At 41.6% G+C, this 21,494-nt stretch overlaps 1 protein-coding gene across 1 annotated transcript; it reads right to left on the minus strand.

Annotated features, from left to right (window-relative positions):
* Window positions 1-2,556: 2,556 nt before the first annotated feature.
* GPR37 (G protein-coupled receptor 37) lies at window positions 2,557-16,440 on the minus strand. The gene is made up of 2 exons (XM_064142367.1): window positions 14,907-16,440; window positions 2,557-4,318 (listed from the first exon to the last, which is right to left on the minus strand). Exons 1-2 carry the CDS (start codon window positions 15,609-15,611, stop codon window positions 3,500-3,502), a joined length of 1,524 nt encoding a protein of 507 aa, XP_063998437.1. The 5' UTR covers window positions 15,612-16,440; the 3' UTR covers window positions 2,557-3,499.
* Window positions 16,441-21,494: the final 5,054 nt, after the last annotated feature.

Below are 21,494 nucleotides of genomic sequence, written 5' to 3' on the forward strand. Positions count from 1 at the left end.
CCTGTGCATAAGGCACATAGCTTTGCTAGGGCACAGTGTTTGATTAAAAAATCAGAAAAAGTAATCATAGAATCATAGAATCATAGAATCAACCAGGTTGGAAGAGACCTCCAGGATCATCCAGTACAACCTAGCACCCAGCCCTAGCCAGTCAACTAGACCATGGCACTAAGTGCCTCATCCAGGCTTTTCTTGAAGACCCCCAGGGACGGTGCCTCCACCACCTCCCTGGGCAGCCCATTCCAATGGGAAATCACTCTCTCTGTGAAGAACTTCTTCCTAATATCCAGCCTATACCTACCCTGGCATAACTTGAGACTGTGTCCCCTTGTTCTGTTGCTGGTTGCCTGGGAGAAGAGGCCACCCCACACCTGGCTACAATGCCCCTTCAGGTAGTTGTAGACAGTAATAAGATCACCCCTGAGCCTCCTCTTCTCCAGGCTAAACAGGCCCAGCTCCCTCAACCTCTCCTCATAGGATTTGTGCTCCAGGCCCCTCACCAGCTTTGTTGCCCTTCTCTGGACATGTTCCAGCACCTCAACATCCTTCTTGAATTGAGGGGCCCAGAACTGGACACAGTACTCAAGGTGTGGCCTGACCAGTGCTGAGTACAGGGGAAGAATAACCTCCCTTGTCCTACTGGCCACACTGTTCCTGATCCAGGCCAGGACGCCATTGGCTCTCTTGGCCACCTGGGCACACTGCTGGCTCATCTTCAGCTTACTGTCTATCAGTACCCCCAGGTCCCTTTCCTCCTGGCTGCTCTCCAGCCACTCAGTCCCCAGCCTATAGCGCTGCTTGGGGTTGTTGTGGCCAAAGTGCAGAACTCTGCACTTGGCCTTGTTAAATCTCATCCCATTGGCCTCTGCCCACCCATCCAGCCTGTCCAGGTCCCTCTGCAGGGCTCTCCTACCTTCCAACAGATCAACACCTGCTCCTAGCTTGGTGTCATCTGCAAACTCACTGATGCTGAACTCAATCCCCTCGTCCAGGTCATAAATAAAGATATTGAACAGGACTGGGCCCAGTACTGATCCTTGGGGAACACCACTAGTGACTGGCTGCCAACTGGATGTGGCACCATTCACCACCACTCTGAGCTCTGCCATCCAGCCAGTTCTTGATCCAGCACAGGGTGAATCTGTCCAAACCATGAGCCGCCAGCTTGGCTAGGAACTTCTTGTGGCAGACAGTGTCAAAGGCAAATATATCCAGATTCATGTTCAGATTAATTAATTTCATCTGTTTTTCAGTTCAAATTGTTATAGGGTAAAATTATGATGAAAAAGAAGAAAGTACTTTCCAAGCAGATACAAAGACTAACCATATGAAGTCCAGGCTCTGCAAATAAGAAAGATTCCTTTCCCATAGTTACAGCAAATTCTTTAACATACTTAGAGGCAGGTAACAGGAAGTAAGCCTACATCATAGAATCATAGAATCAACCAGGTTGGAAGAGACCTTCAAGATCATCCAGTACAACCTAGCACCCAGCCCTAGCCAGTGATCTAGACCATGGCACTAAGTGCCTCATCCAGGCTTTTCTTGAAGACCTCCAGGGACGGTGCCTCCACCACCTCCCTGGGCAGCCCATTCCAATGGGAAATCACTCTCTCTGTGAAGAACTTCCTCCTAACATCCAGCCTAGACCTACCCCGGCACAACTTGAGACTGCGTCCCCTTGTTCTATTGCTGGTTGCCTGGGAGAAGAGGCCACCCCACACCTGTCTACAACCTCCCTTCAGGTAGTTGTAGACAGCAATTAGATCACCCCTGAGCCTCCTCTTCTCCAGGCTAAACAACCGCAGCTCCCTCAGCCTCTCCTCATAGGGTTTGTGTTCCAAGCCCTTCACCAGCTTTGTTGCCCTTCTCTGGACATGTTCCAGCACCTCAACATCTTTCTTGAATTGAGGGACCCAGAACTGGACAATCAGTGTTAATTTCAAAGGACAAACACATGTGATTTAACTTCTGCATATACCACTGTGATTGTATTACTCATTTAATTAATATTAAAATATAGGCAAATTGTAATGAATTCAGTTCCTCTGCATATGTCTACACTTCATCTCACTTCCCAGTGCAAATAGAAGCCAGCTCTCCTGCCAAGACAAGCCTGAGTACTTCAGTCAAGGAGTGGAGCAAATAAGCTCTGCCTGTACAGATACGCACTTCCAGTCTCCAACTTGACTTGTAACAACTTTAGATTTTACTGTATCACACTGCTGCTGGCAGTGCTGACATACTTTTATTTTAAGAACTCTGTGGATAGCAAGAAGTCATCAGCAAAACACACTGTGGTTCTCAAAAACAGCTTGAGAGCTGTGAGCTGCTAGTGAATAGCAGTCTCTGTGAGAGCAGCATGATTTATAATCAGTATACAGAGCCTCTGTGATTAATATTCATGCTACATAACCCAGAATAAATAGAAGATGCCAGTCTGATCCAAAGCCCTCTGAAATTGATGGAAACCTTTCTGTTGACTGCAATTGTCTCTGGGTCAAGCTCCAAGCATATTTATACCTTTTAAAATAGAAGAAATTCACTCTCCACCTGTTTCAGTCCTTTGCATTTATTGTCAGCAAACCTCTGGCAAAAGAATGCCTTGCTCTGCAATGGGGTTCCCAATGAAGCCAGCAGAGACTGAGGATATAATGTAAAACCAGTAACAAATGGTAAAGAAACTTGATTTTGAAATCACACAAGACACTGTAGTGAGAAAACAAATCTTTGTTTGTAAGAAATACAAAATAATTCAGGCTTTGTATATCTGAAGCATAAGGAAATTTTCAATGAGGCACATTGAACCCTCGTAATATATATTTTAAAAAAACTCATGTAAATCTTACACTGTCATAACCATCTTCCTTAAACACTGTAATTATAGCTTTCAAGAGTAAGTACACAAATGGTAAATTTAATATGGCCATTGAAATTATTTTAAGCACAGCAAAGATTTTTTAAAATGATTAATTTAATACAACTTAAAGGTGTTCTAGTTAAATGCAGATTGACAATGAAGTGAAAGAATAAAACTTCATTTATTTTTATGCTACCAGACAAAATTTTCTTTAGTCCAAGTCCTTTCACAATAATGTATAGTAATTGGATTAAAACTACTGTCAAATACTTTCCACTACATGTTTTATATGAAACATCTCCAAACCCCACATCTATATAACAACTTTACAGTGATTATCAAAAAGAAACTTACAGAATAAAAGCGGATTGATACAGATTCTCCTCCTCAGACAATAAAATCCTAGCACCATACAAACATGATTTAAAACTGAGTGCTGGTTCTCCTTCTCTTTCATTCTAACAACAAAATAAAGCATGACTGTTAATATGCTGATTGGCTTCCAGAATTGTTTCAGTAATTTTTTTCCCTGGCATTTAGTTTCAAGAAGGAAAATATGAATTAAAAAAAAAACCAAAACCAACCAAATAAAAAAATACTAAAGGAAAAAAGATACAGAAGAAAAAGTCCTAAGGTCAATCAACAGTGAGTCCCCACAGAAGCAAAAGTGGACATTTCGCGACGAATAGTACTGAAAGGAGAAAGCTCCAGTTCTGTGGTGTACTCATTGTCATTGTCATCACTTGTCACTGTTGAAGACTTCTGGATGCATTCGTCACAGCAGCAACAGCAACACTCCATAAAGGCCCGGCTGAAAGGTTTACAGAGACAGAAAAGGAGAACTGGGGTAACACAAGACTTAAAGAACAAAAGGAACTGACTAATGAGATGGAGGAGGTCCATAGTTTGCTGAGAGACCCCTGTGGACATGTAGGCTGTCACAATATTGCAAATGTTTTCAGGAATGATGCAAAACCCATATAAAATGGTCAGCGCCACCACTGTGCAGTTCATCTGACTTTCCAGTTGAATTTGTCTCTTGTTTCCTCTTGTGCAAGCCTTTTCTGCCCTCCTGATTTTCCTTGCTGTTACCAGGGAGCACGTAATAGTGAAAAGGGTAGGCAAACAAAAATAGCAGCCAAAGTACCACCAGAGTCTTGCTCCATCATAAGTGAGAGCTAGCACATATATGGTGTCAGGCAGCGTTGTGGATATCTTCACCACACACCGCTCCCCTGGTGGGCTGCCACTGTACTCAGGGTTCTCCTTTGCCAGCTGGCGCAGTACAACCTCTGGCAGGGCCAGTAGTAGCGCACCCACCCAGATGACAGCCAGTTTGGCTGTCGTAGAGGTGCAGTTTTCGATCATCTCGTAATACATCTGCACATTGGTGGCAGCACGAAATCGGTCAATGCAGAGGGCACAGAGTGTGAATGTGGTGACTCCAAGAGAAGCTACCTGGGAAGGAGAAAAGGGAATGCAAGTTAATACAGTTGATAGCTACAAGGGTAGAGTCCATTACTTAGTGGTGGGAAAATTTTTCGTTTAACAGTTCCCTGGTCCTCTGTTGATGGCAGTCTTCTAAGAGATGAAGGTCTAAACTCACTCAGCCTGAAGAGGAAATTAATTTATTGTACACTGGGTAAAGGCTTTTACCATTAAGCTTTCACTGTTAAAGGGAGCTCAAGTCTAGCCCCTTGATTGACAAAGGAAAACTAGTTTAGCAGTGTCAGTAGGAGACAGTTAAGCACCACTGTGCTTAGCAGCATCAGAAGCATCACAGACAACTTAGCTTCCAGTGTTTGTTGAACTACTAGCACGTATCCCAAAAGTGTAAGTCCTCTTTCTCTGCCTACAAATATTTATTTTGTCTTAGTATCATCCTCTCCCAGAGGCCCATGCAAACATCTGTGCAACAGTGACTGAATAAACAATTGAGGAACTAATCAATATATAAACTCCCTTTCTCCCTCCATTTTTCTAGGGAGCATTTTTCTGAAAAATCAGTTCCATTACAGATGAAGAGTTAGAAGAGTCTTCCTTCAGCCCACAAGTTATAACTTATGCCCACATTACACCTTCCTCAAGCATGCATGGGATCAAAACAATGAAATATAATTTAAGAACTCTGTGGATTAGGCATCTACTGAATAGACTAGGGTCCAACAATCAATTTTGTAGGCTTAGGATTTTAAATGAAATCTTGATAGGATGCAGGCATGTAACATCATCCCATACTGTAACTTCAAAGAGATTGTACCTGATCTCTTCAGACTTCCAGAGCCTGTGCAAAACCAACATTCATTATAATAGGTCATTTCATAAGAGTGGGGGGGCAGTGACACCCAAACCATCACACTGGGCTTTAAAAACGTATCTTCAACACTCAAAAAAAAAAATCACAGAAAAACCTAGGACAGGAAACATCCTGTGCTAGAGTGTACTGCAGGCCAGAAGAGGCAGAAGTTCTGTTATTTAAATGATATAAAGATGGGTGAGATATCTCTCAGTTATATAATGTAAAGAGCAAGTACAGACCAGTGCTCATGTTCTCTAGCTTTAATAATAACCACCATCATTCAATGCAGGAACAGAAATCTTGTACTGTCTTGAAACATAATTTTCTCTAATTTTATCCCATTTATAATTACCTAAAAGGAAATTTGCAAGATGATTATATATATTTTGGCCTAATCCTATTTCCAGTAAATTCAACTAGAATTCAAATTCAAAGCAGAACTCCCATTAACTTCAACGGGATAAAGATTAGGTGTCCTTGGGTTTGTATGTTTGTGCTATGCTGAAAATATTTTTATGTAAAAGAAAATAAATAATATCACTAACAAATGTAAAGAATGCTAACTTTTATCACAAAAAAAATTGTGCCTGTATACTTCAGTGGGAAATCCAGGGTAGAATTAGGCAGTTCACTATAATTTTTCTTAACCAAATTTGATGTGCAATGATATATATAAAGTTCATATAGATAGCTTTCAAAAAACCACTATGATTTCTGCAATGATTTTAAAATATATTTTGTAAAATGTTCTGCAAAGGTAGATAGTAAAATTATGCACAATTATATAAATGTATCATTAATTTTGGCCTTCCATATTTAATGGTCATATTAGATTGCTAAAACTGAGTATCATTGTAAAATATTAGGTATTTGGGATTAGAATTGTCAGGAATTGGCTTAGTTGTAGAATTCTTTAATGAATCTTTCTAAAAGATGGAATGAGTGAGATACCATCTTTTACTTAGTAACTTGCAGTAACATTTCATGATGACAAAGCAGTACTGCAAACATTTTTAATAGACAAACTTACTGATTTAAGAAGTTCAATTGACAAAATTCAAGGGAAGATTGGTAAACATATAAAAATATTTTTTAAAAAATAAAGAAAAACAATAGCTGCAGGGAAATCTTAATGAACAATGATATATTTAGCTAAAGACAATTTTCATGTAGTAATTCCAAGAGTCAGATTTTAAAATTCCAGGCTAGGGACTTTGTTTCCAAAACATTTCAATGTGCGTGTAGTCTTCAACTTCCTTAGAGTGACAGCAAAACCTTTAGCTAGAGCATCCACCCCGAACAACAAAAAGGGTAAGGATTTGTCCCTCTACAGTTATGGGAGAAAGGGAAATAACTGAGATTGAGGGGTGAACAGCGATTCAAAGAAAAATCAGCAGAACAGAAGAAAATCTTCGGGTTTGTACAGTAACATTTTCCCTTTCAGCTCTTACATGAGCCTCTCTCCCCTCCCCCAATACACACGCCTATACTGCTTTAGCACTCATTGCTAACAGGCTGTTGTACAGTGACTAAGACATTAAAACTCTACAGCTGCTAAGGCTGGACTAATGAAAGAAGACATGCCTACCATGAACAAACATGACCTACGGGGTTCCTGTCACATTAATTGACCAGCAACTTGGAGGTTTAACACAGTGAAATAGAGCAAGAGAAAATAACTAACAGTGGAAGTCGGCTTTGAAAGCTCTCTCATGAGTGTACAGATGAAACGAGCTAAACAAAGGTATTGTTTCTCTTGAGCAGGCAATGGTTTCCTATACTCTGTACATTAATGGAGTTAGTGATGCCATGGAAAAGAGTGCAAAGCCAGACACTCTCAAGAAGATAAACTGGGATTCACTCCAGCTGGCTGGCTTAAAAGCAGCATAGCAATTTAAGGGTCTGATTACTTACCCCGTATAGCAGACTACGAGTAACAGCCAGCAAAAACAATGGGTGCCACTCACATCCTATGTGGGTGAGAACTGAGACACGCATTTCTGCATGTTCACACAACTTCAGTTTAGGAGTGTTCCTTCCTATCAGTCCTATGAACAATTAGGGTTAAACTGGAAAAATGGAGGAAAGACAGAGAAGTTTCCTTTTCAGACTGCTATATTCCCCTGAAATAACCACAGAATGAAGATAATTCATTTGATGGCAAGTAGGTAAAGGATAAATTAAAGAATCTTAAAGTGCTGGGAAGATGCATGGAGCTGAATGGTGCTCTTCTCATTTTAACAGATGAGTTTCTGCTATGCTGCTATGCTCTTGCAGTCTTAATTCCAACAACCTGGCAGGAAATGAGGCAAGGCAAGGGTGAGTCAGGCTCAGTAGTTTCCAATCATCACTTAGTTGTCCAATTTATTTCCATATGGTCCCTATGAAGATTCTCCTTGAGTCTAGATATTTGACAGTAGTTTAAATCTTTCTCTTACTACACCATATCTGAAAAAGTGAAACAATCTTTGCTTTGAGGATGTATTCACACTGTTTGGGCAGAGAACTACTCTTGAAGAGATTAACAGCTAGAGCATACACACACCAAAGACATTGCTAGAATAGTATCTCTTAATACTGTTGTTCCTTTAAAAGCATTGACAGAGGTTTTGGCAAGCACTGCGGTGTACCTTTGAGACACTGCATAAACCTTTGATCATTAGCTCACCAGCCATTTGTCTGCTCTGTCAAAGCTCATTTGGGGAACTGAGGCCAAAGAGGAAAAACACTAAACTCGTGAAACACTCAGCTAGTCAAACACTCATCTTAATTGCATCAGTTATCCTCTCTGTCCCATTCCCCTTTAATGAACTCTAACAATTACCAAAATGTTCCTAGGCTGTCCTTGGCCTGCCCTACTTATTCTCCTGGCTGTGGTTCCATAGCTTTTGGCTCTGGCGTCTAATTGAGAGCCTCTGGCTGACCACAGAGAAGCAGTGCAGGTGTAGTACAGTAAGCAATACCAGTGGAAGCAAGAGTCTGGATTCTCTCTAATATCTGCTTGACTAGATAAAGATAATGGAAAACAAAGCAAGAAATGAGATCAGAAAAAGCAACCTGTGTGAAAAGGTCAATGAAGACCAAATTATGTGAGTGAACATAGAGGAGGCTGGGTCACTCAGTCCAATAAGATGAAGACCAAGAGGAAATACTGCTGCTATCTACAAATAAGTCCATCTTGAGATGCAAAAGTTACTTAAGCTGAAGGACAGTGAATATTAACCAAATAGAAATCAACCAGCCATGAGCAACTCGAGGCTGGAAATGAAAGGGACCATTAATCATCTCAAGCATCATGTTGCTGAGCATGCCTTCTGATGGAGAACTGAGGGAAGACAATGTAAACTGAGTTTATATGGAACAAGATAAAATAAAGAAATTGTAAGAAGTGGCTGCTTCCACCCAATGAATCTGGATTTTCTCATGCATAACACATTTCATGTTCATAACACAGAGTTTCTTAAACTACATGGCACTCTTCCTTCCTTTGTTGCAAGGCAGACTGGATATTCCAAAAATTTTCATGTTGTAATAGGAAAGGTGAACTACAGAAAAGGTTGATAATTGCTAGCCAAGCCATCTCTGAACCCTCATTGACATCCTGTAGATGCTGTATATTAATTCTTGTTATATCATACAGATGACAAATTTTCTTCCCACTAAAGCATTAGAGGCCATCATCTTACTATGACCTTTCCATAACCACATCAAATTTCGCAGCTTTAGAGCATGTTAAATCAACATGCCATGGCGGCTCTTGCTGACTTGTCAGTTTCGCCCAAGGTAAACAAACAAAGTTGGTATAAATTGCAGTGCTTCTTTAGTGCTACTCTACACCTACAGTAGAGTCCAGCAGTTTGACTGGAGTGCTACAGAATAAACGGTCATCCCATTGCAAACAACTATGCAATTGTTTATTTAGATTTCTGGTTTCAGTTCTTTCAATTAAAAGAAATCAAAACCAAAACCAACAAGCCAACACAACAAACCCTCCAAAAAACCCACAGCCGTTACCATAAAATCATAATTATAAGTAAGTACCATATCTTTATATTTCTTACATGAAGTATGACTAAATGTTCATGGCTTTATACTTTAAAATAAGTAAGGGCTAAAACACTAATGTGGTGTGATAAAAGTAATTCAGTAGCAACGGAGTAAGAGGACCAGGGTACCTCTCTGATGTGCATAATTAGCTCGAGCATTCTGGGTAAAAATCTACACCATCCTAATTACCTAAAAGACAAGATGGCAATTTTGGAAACTGGTGTCACAGAGATGTCTTACACACAATGGTTACAATGCACTCATTTTGTCTGTAGTTCTATCAACATTCGTATCAGAGAGAGTTAGAGCACATGTACTTTCTGTGCTTCTTATCATTCTGTGTATCTTAAGAATAATGGTATTCAGAATCACTTCCAAGACCTGCTCTTGCATCTTTTGAAAATGAAAGCCAATCAGACCATCACTGCACTGGAAATATTAGTACGCCATACACTTATCCAGAGGACTAGAAAGACATATGTCTAATTTACTGATGAGTTTGTTTGGTGTTTTTTTTGCTTGTTTTGTTTGTTTGTTTGTCTTTTGTTTTGCTTTGATTTTTAATAAAGAAATAAATTATTACTGTTTTTCACTGGTTCAAACTCTCATCATGCTACACAAGGAACTGCTGCACTAATTCTAAATATTAACAATATGGAATTGTTGTTAAAATTCTGCCTCTTCCCCCTTTGTAGGAAAAAATCCTGTCATATGGAGAATGGACATCCCAGTGATGAGAGCAGTGAATGGTTCTGGGATTGCAAATGCTACCTTTTTCTCTCCACACATATATAACTTAAATATTACTGACTCAGTTTTAAACCAGTCTGACACAAATTCATTTCCATGGACAACTTATATAGCTCTAAAGACAGGGTTTGTATAGGAAAGTAAGACTGACAGAACACTCAACATGACAGCTACTAGCATCATGCTGTTAGAGGGCAGAAATATATTAACAATTCTGTTTTAAACAATTATTTATTTTATGGTAAGTGCTGAAGATATTCTGCTCAATGAAAGACATATGTAGCCACTGTCCTAGAAAACTCTCAGTACTTGAAACTGCAAATCTTTCTAAGGATCTTTGTCCACAACCCAGAGGACTTACTGGAGATTCAGGAGCCTAGTCAAAGAAGAGACATAAAGATGCTGCACAACGAAAAAACTCAGAAACTCAGAAGATATCTAGCACACAGCTTTTATAAATGGAAAAAAAAAAAAAAAAGTATTTGCTTCCTAAAAGTGAAACTCTGGGACAGCTTTGGAACATTCAGAGCAGTTCTTTGTGCCCCTCACCTTCCTCTACCAAGTAAAAGATAGAAAGGGGGAAAAGTCTCACCTCAAATTGGCTTGGAGGGTCAGTGCTAGGGAAAAAGTAATTAGTATTCCTGGCCAAATCAATCCTAAGCTTTGTATCAAGAACATTAATTGTGATTCTTGGTGAGTCACCTACCAGAAACAGGACTGATGCCACAAATTGATTGACAAAGAACACACGCAGAGACTGTCTCATATGCATGCTACAGTCCACATCAGGACAACACAAATTTTCATTTTTCTCATCTTTGTTGGGGGTATGAGAAAGGCAGAGTGACTCATGTTTATTAGCTTTGAGTGCAGGGTTGATTACCATCACTGGTCTGCAAAGGACAGGAAACAAGCTTTTGGAAGCCCTCATTCCAAACTGTTCCCCAATTTCAAATCCGTATTCCACTGTAAGCAGCTTGACTCAATCTGCTGACATAGAAAGTTACGCCTACTTCAAACATTCCCCCATCAAACTCACCAAGTTTCTGGCATAGCCTCCAAGAGCAAAATGCACACAACTCAAGCAAGCTTCCTTTTAAAATCCAAAAGACAGTTTCTAGTCCTAGTTGACAAAATCCATTTGTCATCTTAAGCAAGCAGCTCTGGGCCTTAAACAACTTATTTAAACTCTTTACTATCAGCTTCTGGCACTAAAATAAAAAGTAAAAACACAACTTCACAGGACAGTTTTATATAAGAGCTGTGAAATACATGAAATATTTTGAAGCACAGTAAAACTACAGATTTTGTCTACACACACACTTCTTTCTATTAAGCTTTACCATAAATCTAAGAGTAGGGGAACAAACTTCTTACAGGACTTGTGAAGCACTAAGTAGTTGAAGTTGTTTTCTTTATACCGTCATTTACTTTGCATCCCTTGATTTTGAGCAATACTGAGACAGTACATGGAGGACAACACAGTACAAGGCAACACACAGGAAAACACTTCACACATACATATCTAAAGTTAGGCTTCTGAAACATCTGAAAAAAAAGCAGCAAAATTTTAGGAACTGTTGCAGAGAGGTTTATAACTAAAATGCAGAAGTGCATCTCCCCACATCATTATGGACAGAGTAGCTACGTCAGTTGTCCTAATTCCCTTCTCAAATCCCTCTTTGTGCTTTCAAAATGCTCCTTCAGGACAGTGGCATCATCAGGGTCAAGAGAAATTCTAAGTGGAGATAATTTCATCCACTTACACTAATCATCTGTCTTTCTAGCCTTGTTCTCTAGAAAATTTACTTTCATCACCTAAAGACTACATAAGAAGCACAGAAGAATTAATTTACTCAGTTTCTTCCTCAGTCATATGCACAGCACTCCTTATGCAAGCATAGGCATGACATAGTTTTAAAAAGTGGTTAGAAATGATGGAACTGTGATAGAACCTATCTCTGAAACAACTGCTTAAGGTACTTGGTCACAAGTATGATGGAAAAAAGGTCCTTTAATTAAAAATATTATATTATTATTATTATTATTATTATTCCACTCCTGGAAGCTCAATATTTACTTATATACAAATGTACTTGAAGATACCATAAAACATCTTCCCCAGGTTGTGTGCATATGTGTTATCACTGGCAACAGCTGCTTTGCTTTGTTGAAATTTTGCACAAAATCCATTAAACATCACAAATAAAAACCAACTGGCCACAAAGGACAAAAACTAAGAAAACTCAGGGTTCCTCACTGGGATCAACTGCAACCTCTGAATACAATACAAAGCACTCTTGAGTTGTGTTAAAATTCTGTAATCATCTTATGACCTGTTCTGGATAATTAGACATCCCCTGTGCCCCGATTCTGAAAGTACAAGCATGGTATGACAGAGGGCTTGGTCCAGTTGATTGGTCATTGATGCTTGAAAGCAAGGTATTTCTGGATCTACACTTCTGGATGGAACACATAGTTCCCTAAACACCATATGAGAAGTGTCATACAAAATGAAAGATCCAAGCATAGAACAAAGAGGCTCTTAGGAGAACAAGATGCTGGGCTAACATAAAGAAAATACAAACAACAGGTTAAAATTTGTCCATCTTCAGGAAGATGCTTCTGTTTGTATTCCATGAAGATCTGGAAGGCTCTGCTGAAGACAGCTGTCTATAGCTTTGCTCTCAAGGAGCTAAGACAACTTCATCCTTCTCTCATTGTGAGAGAAGGGAACGAGGCAAGTTGCAATAAGAAAGTTCAGCTGTTGGATGTGCACTGCCCTGAACAATCCTTTAGAGTATGGAGCAGCAGCTGCTCACAGTGCAGATTTCATGGCATGCTCTCCACACATGCATTGCTCTTGATGGTGTCAGTGGCACAGTACAACATCTGTAAGATCTGGACAACAATTCATAAGGGGCAAAACTTTGCTCTAACTCTGTTCTCACTCTTAGCAGGGTCAAATCTTGATTTCCAGAACAGCGTCCTCCTCACCAAGCTCAGCACAAGCTGTGAAGAGAGGTGGTCAGTATCTACCTTGAATGGCTACAGTTTACAAAAGAAAATCCAGCCTTCTTCTTTCTGTTCTCAGAGTGTACTTGATACACACAAGCACTATATTTAACAATTACTGAATCAAAGACAGAAGACAGAAGCCTGAAGACGCATCTTTTTAGATCTATACCTTAGATACAAATTAATTAGATCTCCTCAAGAACAAGAACATTGTTTCACTTTTAGATCACAGTAATAAGTCTAAGATAGACACCTTGCTCTACGAGTCCACCACAACTGGATCAGTGCCAGTTCTTCAGTAAGACTTAAATAAGAACTCTAGACATGGACAAAACTTTAAAGTGAAAACATAATGTACCATTAAAATATGAAAGGAGGAGTGCAGCAGCTGAATGTTTATCAGGATTACTTTTGAATTTCAGCAACTACAGTTCCGATAAACTACTAAAACTACTACCTTGTTAGACGTTTTAGTGCCTAAATCTGCACACCGTATGTAACTAATTTTGAAGAATCACGTAACCATGCAAATAACTTAAATTACCGATCTTTAACTAGAATCAGCATTGCAAAGAATCGTTTCTGTTCTGTTAGAAAAAGGTTAGGAAGCATGAAATGTCACTGTAAGAGAGTCGTTAAGACACTAGCTACTTTAACTGAAATGGTTCCGCTTTAACTGAAACACTACTACTTATTTTATTGGTTATCACAGTAGCCCCAAATCAGAAATTTTAAAAGCACCTAGAGCTATCAGTTTCTCAGCAAATATGTATTTACTCCTTCATGTCTTCTTCATCACAAGTTGCCTAAGTGTACTCAGTTTTTCAAATGCAGTGCTATATATACCACTGGCCTCGAGTTCCTCTAAGTGTAGCACAGCTCCACCCTTTGTCCAATACCACCAGCAATAAAGTGTATCACTTATGAAAGTAATGGCAGCTTCATGGGTACACACAACGTTCACCTTTAAAAACATTTCTTAAACAGTATCAGTTGACAGTTATTTATGTATTTATCTGTACCAGAGTGCTGTCAAAATGGATATTGCACATATTAATTACAAGTTGGCTGTAATTAAAGGAACTACTGTGGGTTTGGTTTATTTTGGTTTGTTTTTCTTCCTAATATTCCATTCTTAGGACAAGAGAACCAACAGCTGGTTCCTCAGCTTTCAGCTACAGAAAAAATGTTGAACATTATTGTTTGGGGAATATAGTAGAGCCCGTCGCAATTTAGGGCTACCACTCTATCAATAAGCCTCAGCATTCAGTTCCAGTAAACAAAGAGGACAACCTGAATGCTACTGGCAGGACTTTGGGAAGCTGGCTGAGAGCATTTTTGACAGAGCCTTCTTTTTCCGACAGAGCCTCTAAACAATTGCCATGAAGCTGCAGTTAAATAGAGCTGGGGTCGTGTTTTTTTCTTAAGATAAGCAAAGTAACTGTGATATTTGAACATGTAAGTATGATTCAAGAGCACATACATCCTATCGATGGTCCTTTTTATGATCATTTTTTTTACGGCCTATAGCCATCTGCTTTTCTGACTCCACTTTAGGAAAACAACAAACACAAAACAGTAACTTCAAAAAATTGAAATCTGATTCTGAGGGAATTCCTCGCCTTTCAGGATCACGAAAAGTAGGAAAAGTTTGGCAGAACTTGCACGAGTGGAAGGAGGTGTTTAGTCTGAAACTATACGCATCCCGATGCTGCTGGGCTTGATGGGGCTATAACCTTCTGTCACAGTAAGGCTGGGCCGCGGCCCCTCTCTGCCCCAAGAGTGCCCGGGAAACCTCACCTGGACGTCCCCAGGCCAGCAGCAATGGACATGAACACGGACAATGACAGCCCCGCACTGTGGCTAAGGCCAGCGGCAAGCAAAGCGGCGCCAGGGATGCCCGGGGCCCGCGTCCCGACCCACCGCCGTTACCTCGATGTATGGGACGATTTTGCAAGAAAAGTCTTCTAAGAGCCATTTCTTGGTGAGCTCTTGGAAGACGACTAACGGCAGGCAGAAGAAGACGATGAGGAAGTCCCAGAAGGCCAGGTTGGCTAGCAGAGAGTTGGAGATACTCCGCATGTAGTAGTTGTGGCAGACGATGCACATCACTGCCATGTTGCCCATGATGCCGATGCCGAAGATCACCACGGAAAGGCACATGACGGCGTAGGCGCCGTACGACTCCTCAGTCAGCGGGTAGAAGGGGTTGCGGATGCGGGCGCGGCGGCCCGTGGCGTTGCTGCGGCTCCCGGAGTTGCTCTCGCCGCCGGCCGAACCGTTCAGGGGTAGCCAGCGGGGACCATTTCCGACTCTCCTCCCCGCCGCTGCACCGGCTCCACGCTCACTGCTCCGCGCTCTCCGCCGCCCAGTCTCCGCCGCCTCGCGGGGCGCGCAGCTGCTGCCTGCCCCCGCCGCTCCGCCAGGCACAGCGTCAGCCCCGCGAGAGAGTTCTACGCGCGCGGGGAGAGTCGCAGCCGCTCGCCGGCCAGGGGCGAGGGGCGTCGGGGCTGGTGGCGAGCGGGCGTGCTGCAGGAGCGCCGGCAACGCGGTGGCTGCGGCGGGGGCCAGGGCGCAGGCAGTCCAGGCGCTCAGCATCTGGCAGAGCAGGGTGAGGGGAGCGCGGAGAGGTTGCATGGCCGGGAGGCGGCGAGGTTCGCTCGCTCCCTTTCAGAGGTGGCAGCCGCCCAGCTCAGCGGGGCTGGGAGCAAGAGACATCCCCGGCCAGCTCCCGGGAGTAGCCTGCCTCGCCGGGACGGGGGTAGCCACGATGTCGCTGCCGCCGGAACGCGTCTCCCGCTACCGACGGCGTCTGCCGAGGGAAGTGACTGGCGCTGAGGACGCGGCGACCAGAGAAGCGGAGAAGCTCTTCTTGCCACCACCCGGGGCAGACCCGGAAAGTTGTGTCGTTTTCCCCGCTGCGCCGAGTTAATGTAGCAAGTGCAACGCCAGGAGGACTCCCCTCTGGCGCTCCGCCCTTTTCCCAGGATCGCTGACTCCTGCCAGCAGTCGCACCAGCGTCGTGCTGTCCATTCACATCCTCCAGTGGCTTAGGGCAGCTGATGGCTTTATTGGTGAGGGAAGGTCCCCCGTGGAAAATCGCAAGTCCTCCTTTTCAGCAGCCTCGGAGAAAAAAGGTTGCTGCGCTCAAAGCAGCCTTTTAAAGGCTTTGCAAAACTCCTGCCAGGATTAATCACCGCGCCACGTAAGCGCCCGCACCGCAGCGGAGAGAAGCGAGAACAACCGGGGCGGCAAAGTTGCTACCGGCGCCGGGCGGGCGGAGCCCCGGGACCGACTCCTCGTGTCTGCTCCTACCTCCCTAAGCGGCGCAGGCAGCAGGAAAAGCGGGGTGGCAGCCGCGGCCGCCAGGGCAGGCAGGGACTGGTCTGCGTCGGGTTCCGCTCCTATTCTCAGGTCCCCGCGGTTCCAGCTCTGTTCAGCTCAGAGCGGTGCTACTCGGCTCCGCTGCGCCGCGGCTCCTGGAGGTGCGCGGAGAGGCGGCCGAGGAGCGCAGCGTCCACAGTGCGCAAGCGCCGCCCGGCGGCGCAACGGGGCCGATTCGCCGCTCGGCGAGACGCGGCTGCCGCGCGTCCATTCGCGGCCACGGGCGGCGAGAATGGGGTGCAAAGGCTGGGTCAGCCATGCCGTCCCCATCTCCCTCTCTCCCGCAGCCTCTCCGGCAAAAGCCGCTTTCCTGGCGCCGGAGCTGTTCCCGGAGTTCTCTACAGGATCTCGATGCTGCTGCTCGCGCCTATGTCTCGATGTCTGGATGCTGTCTCCGCTCGCAGGTGGCAGCGGGCCCGGGGGAACGACAGGCGACATAAATACTAGCCGATGGAAACAGAGGGTGAAAGGCAAAGGGGAAAGCGTCTGGGTGGAAGAAGAACAGAGATTTTACCTGTGAGGGCACCTTGCTGTGGGGCGTGGAGAGGGCATAGTCAAGGAAAAAAAGGGATGTACCCATATGAAGCGCAAAATGAAGCACAAGGATGCCATCGAAGGAGATGGTGTTCAAAGCATCATCCTCGGAGCATCAGTAGTGTCTTATGCTTCTTTCCTGTTACGAATGTTTTTTGTGTGGTTTGTTTCATAGCTTTGCAAAGTCAGATCAACTCCAGATCTCTTTCTCCTTGTTTCTTTTTTTCTTTTTTTTTTTTTTTTGTTTGTTTCTTGTTTGGGTTTTTAAAAATTATTTAATTCAGGTCCCTTCTTAGCTTACCAGCGTTGCATACTATAAATATTTCACTATATGGAGCCTTAAGGCTCTTCTGCTGCCTTTGTTTCTATTTTTAAGAGTTTAGTGTTGCTTAATCTCAATAGTTTTACAAGTTTTAAACTTTTCTCATAAACTGTATTTCAAAGGATCCTCCCACTCCCCAGACTTAAACCATTCAAAGTAAGGATCAGAAATTTAGTCAAAGCTATTGGAGATCTCTGGTTTAGGGACTGAAATCAGTGTTATTAATCTAATACCTCTGTAATCTCTTTTCTTGTGGGTCAGATTTGAAAGGATTGGAGCCCTATCTTTCATTGTATTAATGATTATCAAAGAAAATTGTAACTTCATAGTAATAGAAAATACGTGTTGCATACATGCAAAAAATGCATCTGTCAGATGCAATAACAGGGACAAGATTGCTACCACTTCTCAATGAGATTGAATCAAGCTGTGAAGTCTTAAGAGATCATTTTGTATGAATTGTTGATTATTATTATAAAAACACAGTTCACCTTCTAGCAGAAAGGTAGGCTTCTGTGAAGGTACTAGACTGATCTTTGTTAACAGAAATGTCTCTTACTGGGCTCATTTATCTGCTGTTAATGTCCAATGTGTATAGTATAATTTATTGTCTGAGGGTGCTGCTTGTGTACTGTCTAGAAAGGACCTTAGAAAATTATTTTCAGTGAAAAATGTGACCTTTCAATGGCTAGAACTACTGAGTCCTGCCCCATTCAAAACTAGGTGTAGTGCCATTTCCCTGTCTGTGTGAGTGAACCAGAAGATGCCCAAACAGGACAAATGGAAAGCTCTTCCTTTCTTTCTCAAATGTAGGTGAGATGTGATTGTGGGAACCTTAAGGCACTTGAAATCTTAAAAGCTCAAGTGTAATAAAGTAGGTACTGCTATGTTGTTTGTCCCTTACTGTACGTCAAGCCATTTTCATCTTCTTCTTTATCAGTGTGTCATCACATGGACTTATTAATAAATATTAAGATTTATCTAATGGAGGTATCTGTGAATAGGAAAATCCACCAAACAATGCAACAACAAAATCCACCAAGAGGAGGAAAGAATGGTAAATATATACCAATTGGTTTTGGTTTTTCTTTTTTCCTTTATATTTCTTTCCCCATTTGTTTCTTAGGAGCTCAGCTGGTGTATTAAAGGAGTTAATGGTGATAATGAGCTTACATTTAATGTGCCTTTCTTCCTGAAGAGTCCCCAAGGGCCTTACAAACAGATATGATAAATTCATTGCTTGTTCTTAAAGGATACTGAAGAATATTGCTTCTGGCTTTTATATGGAAGGAGCAGACAGCCATTAGCAGACATGTTGCCCTTCTGCATACTTCTGCAAGAAATACGGATTATGAAGAAGAAGGTTAAGAAGTGTTTGGTTAATGTCACTGATCCTTTAATGGTGAGATAAGAATTGAATTCTGAATATGTTTTTCAGTGTCAGTATTCCACCTGCTTTATAATAGAGAAAATTTATTTCTAGACACAAAAGAAGTCTTGTAAATTATTATTCTCTTCTTACATTTTGTTGCATTTCTCTTTCACTAAGAATTTGGCCTGCAGCAGAGAACAGCACATGCAAAAAAACAGGATTTTGTAGCTTGCAACCATATAACCACCCTGCCTGTAATGGAGGATCTTCTTGTATTTACATAGGCATGATGGAACTGTTCTTTTGGGCTTTCGTCTTCTAAGACATATCAAAGGGAATCAGAGGAATGGTATTTCCTAGAGTTATCTCATTGAGACTTGGATTTGGATAGAATTAGATGTATTTGCATCTCATCATAATTACCTGATTCTACCAATTTATAAAGATCCTCTTTTCCTGGATTTAAAAACAGTTAAATTGACATTATGATAGTCTCCTATTTATTGTTGCTACCCTATTAGATTATTAAAGTTACTGTTTAAAAGTTGTATTTTCCCAGCTTCTGAGATCTCCAATATTTAATTGATTTTTTATGGGAGTCCATGTAATTTCTGAACTGTTTGAGAGGGTTGTTTGTTTTTATTGGTTGGGGTTGGGTTTTGTTTAAACATGGGATCATTGGAGTTATGCAATGCATATGTCATAGAATCAGAGAATAGTTTAGGTTGGAAGGAACCTTTAAACGCTAACTAGTCCTACCCTCTGCAGTAAATAAGAACATTCTAAACTAGATCAGCTTGCTGAGAGCCCTGTCTAACATGACCTTCGTTGGATGTTTCCAGGGGTAGGGCATCTACCACTTCTATGGGCAACCTGTGCTAGTATTTTCAACGTCTTCATTGTAAAAAATTCCTTTGTACCATTTTTAAATTTTAAAATAATTATCACGACTTGTCTCTGCCATTATTATAGGCTCCCCTTATATTTGAAAGGCTTTTAGACCTTTATTGTGATAAGGTCTCCAGGGAGCCTTCTCTGGGCAGAACACCACCAACTCTTAGCCTGTCTTCATAGGAGAGGTGTTCTAGCCCTCTGATCAGTTTTGTGGCTTTCCTCTGGATCCAAGCCAACAGATCATATCATTCTTGTGCTGAGGACTCCAGAGCTGAGATCTTACTAGCGTGAGGTAGAGAGTGAGGATTATTTCCCTTGTTTGTGCTTTTGGTGCAGCCTAGGATATGATTTGCCTTCTGGGCTGAGGTTCACATAGTCTCACTTCTCAAGCTTGTCCAGGATGCCCTCTGAATGGCATCCCATCCCCCAGTGTGGCAACTATACCACATAGCTTGGTGTCATGTGCAAACCTGCTGAAGGCGTATTTGATTTCACTGTGTCATTGGTGAAGAAGTGGAATAGCATGTCACTAATCTCCATCTGCACATTGAGCTATTAACCACTATCCTCTGGAAGTGACCATCCAACCAATTTCTTCTCCATCTAACAGTCCATCCATCAAATCCTGTCTCTCCAATATAAAGAGAAGGATGTTGTGAGGAATCACGTCAAAGGCTTTACAGAAGTCCAAATATATGGCTCTTCCGATGTCTACTTATTCACTATGTCTTTCAAATAATTTTGGTACTTCTTATGGAAGATCTTCCTTTAGGATAAAGCACCTACTGTGTCATACTCTGATGTATTCTCCAGTTCAGTCAGACTTTCACAACTCATAGTGTACTTCTCTTGTAAAGAAACTGTGTGTTTTGATAGACTTTCTACCAATTCATGCATTAGTCTAGAAATACACAAAACACAAACAGACACTTATATTTATAACAAACAGACACTTATATTTATAACACCTACACACACACAAATAAATTTCTCTGTTAAATGAGGGAACTACAATCCACAGATTTATTTTTTTTCAGCCAAAATCTATAAAAGGAAAACCACTAAACATGTTCCTACATGCAAAAAAATAAATCATGGAATTTGAAATGTTTCCAAATACATTAATTCTTCCCTGTTGATGTTGTACAACTTTTCAGTTATTATAAAGAAATCAGTAGCCTTTCAATGCTTGTAGTGGTGGGGTTTTAACATCTCCAGTGTTCATTATCTAGATAAGTGATACTCTTAGCCTGAGCTTCTTACCGCCCTGCAGTAAGAAGGCATTTTTGCTATATTTTTTACCTTTCTTCAGAGTTCATATTCAACAATTTTTCAGTGAAGAAGAAAAAAAAATCTATTGAAAGCATGGAGCAGACAACTTTAGATTATTTGTCCCTAGTCTCTCTTGTTATCTCCCAGTGTTGTGCTCTATGTCTCTCCCTCCTGTACTTTGGAATTCTGCAATGTATTTGCAAACACTTAAGAGTTTATGCTTCTTCTAAGCACAGTGCACTTTTTCCTTTCCTCTGCCACATTAAACAACTAAATATGTCCTGAAATGTACGTTATCTTTTATGTCCAATGAAGTGCCCTCCATGTACACTGAGGGTAAGCATAGGCCATTGCTTTGCCTGTACAAGGTGTTTGGTTTTCTGCTGTCGGCTGCTCTTTCAATGCAGTTGCTTGCCACTCTCTTTTTACTTTTTTTAAAAAAAAAAATTAACATTAGAACTCAATTTTTTTCCCTGTCACTTTAACATTACTCCCTCTGTAGTTTCTTGGCTAGAGCTCATGTACATGCTTTTTACCTTTTCTTCCAGCTTATTAATGAAGTTATTCAAACATGAAACAACTTTATACCTTGCAGCAAACACACTTCTCCACAACTAAGTACAATCTTCTGCCATTTGTCATCAGCCAGTGTTTGTGTTCTTTCAACCTGTTTTCACTTTACACAGAAGTGCTTATGTCCAAAGCAATTTGAATTCATCTGGGGGGATTTAGTGCAACACTG

The sequence above is a fragment of the Pogoniulus pusillus genome, chromosome 4 (genome assembly GCF_015220805.1).
Source record: "Pogoniulus pusillus isolate bPogPus1 chromosome 4, bPogPus1.pri, whole genome shotgun sequence".
Taxonomy (NCBI): domain Eukaryota; kingdom Metazoa; phylum Chordata; class Aves; order Piciformes; family Lybiidae; genus Pogoniulus; species Pogoniulus pusillus.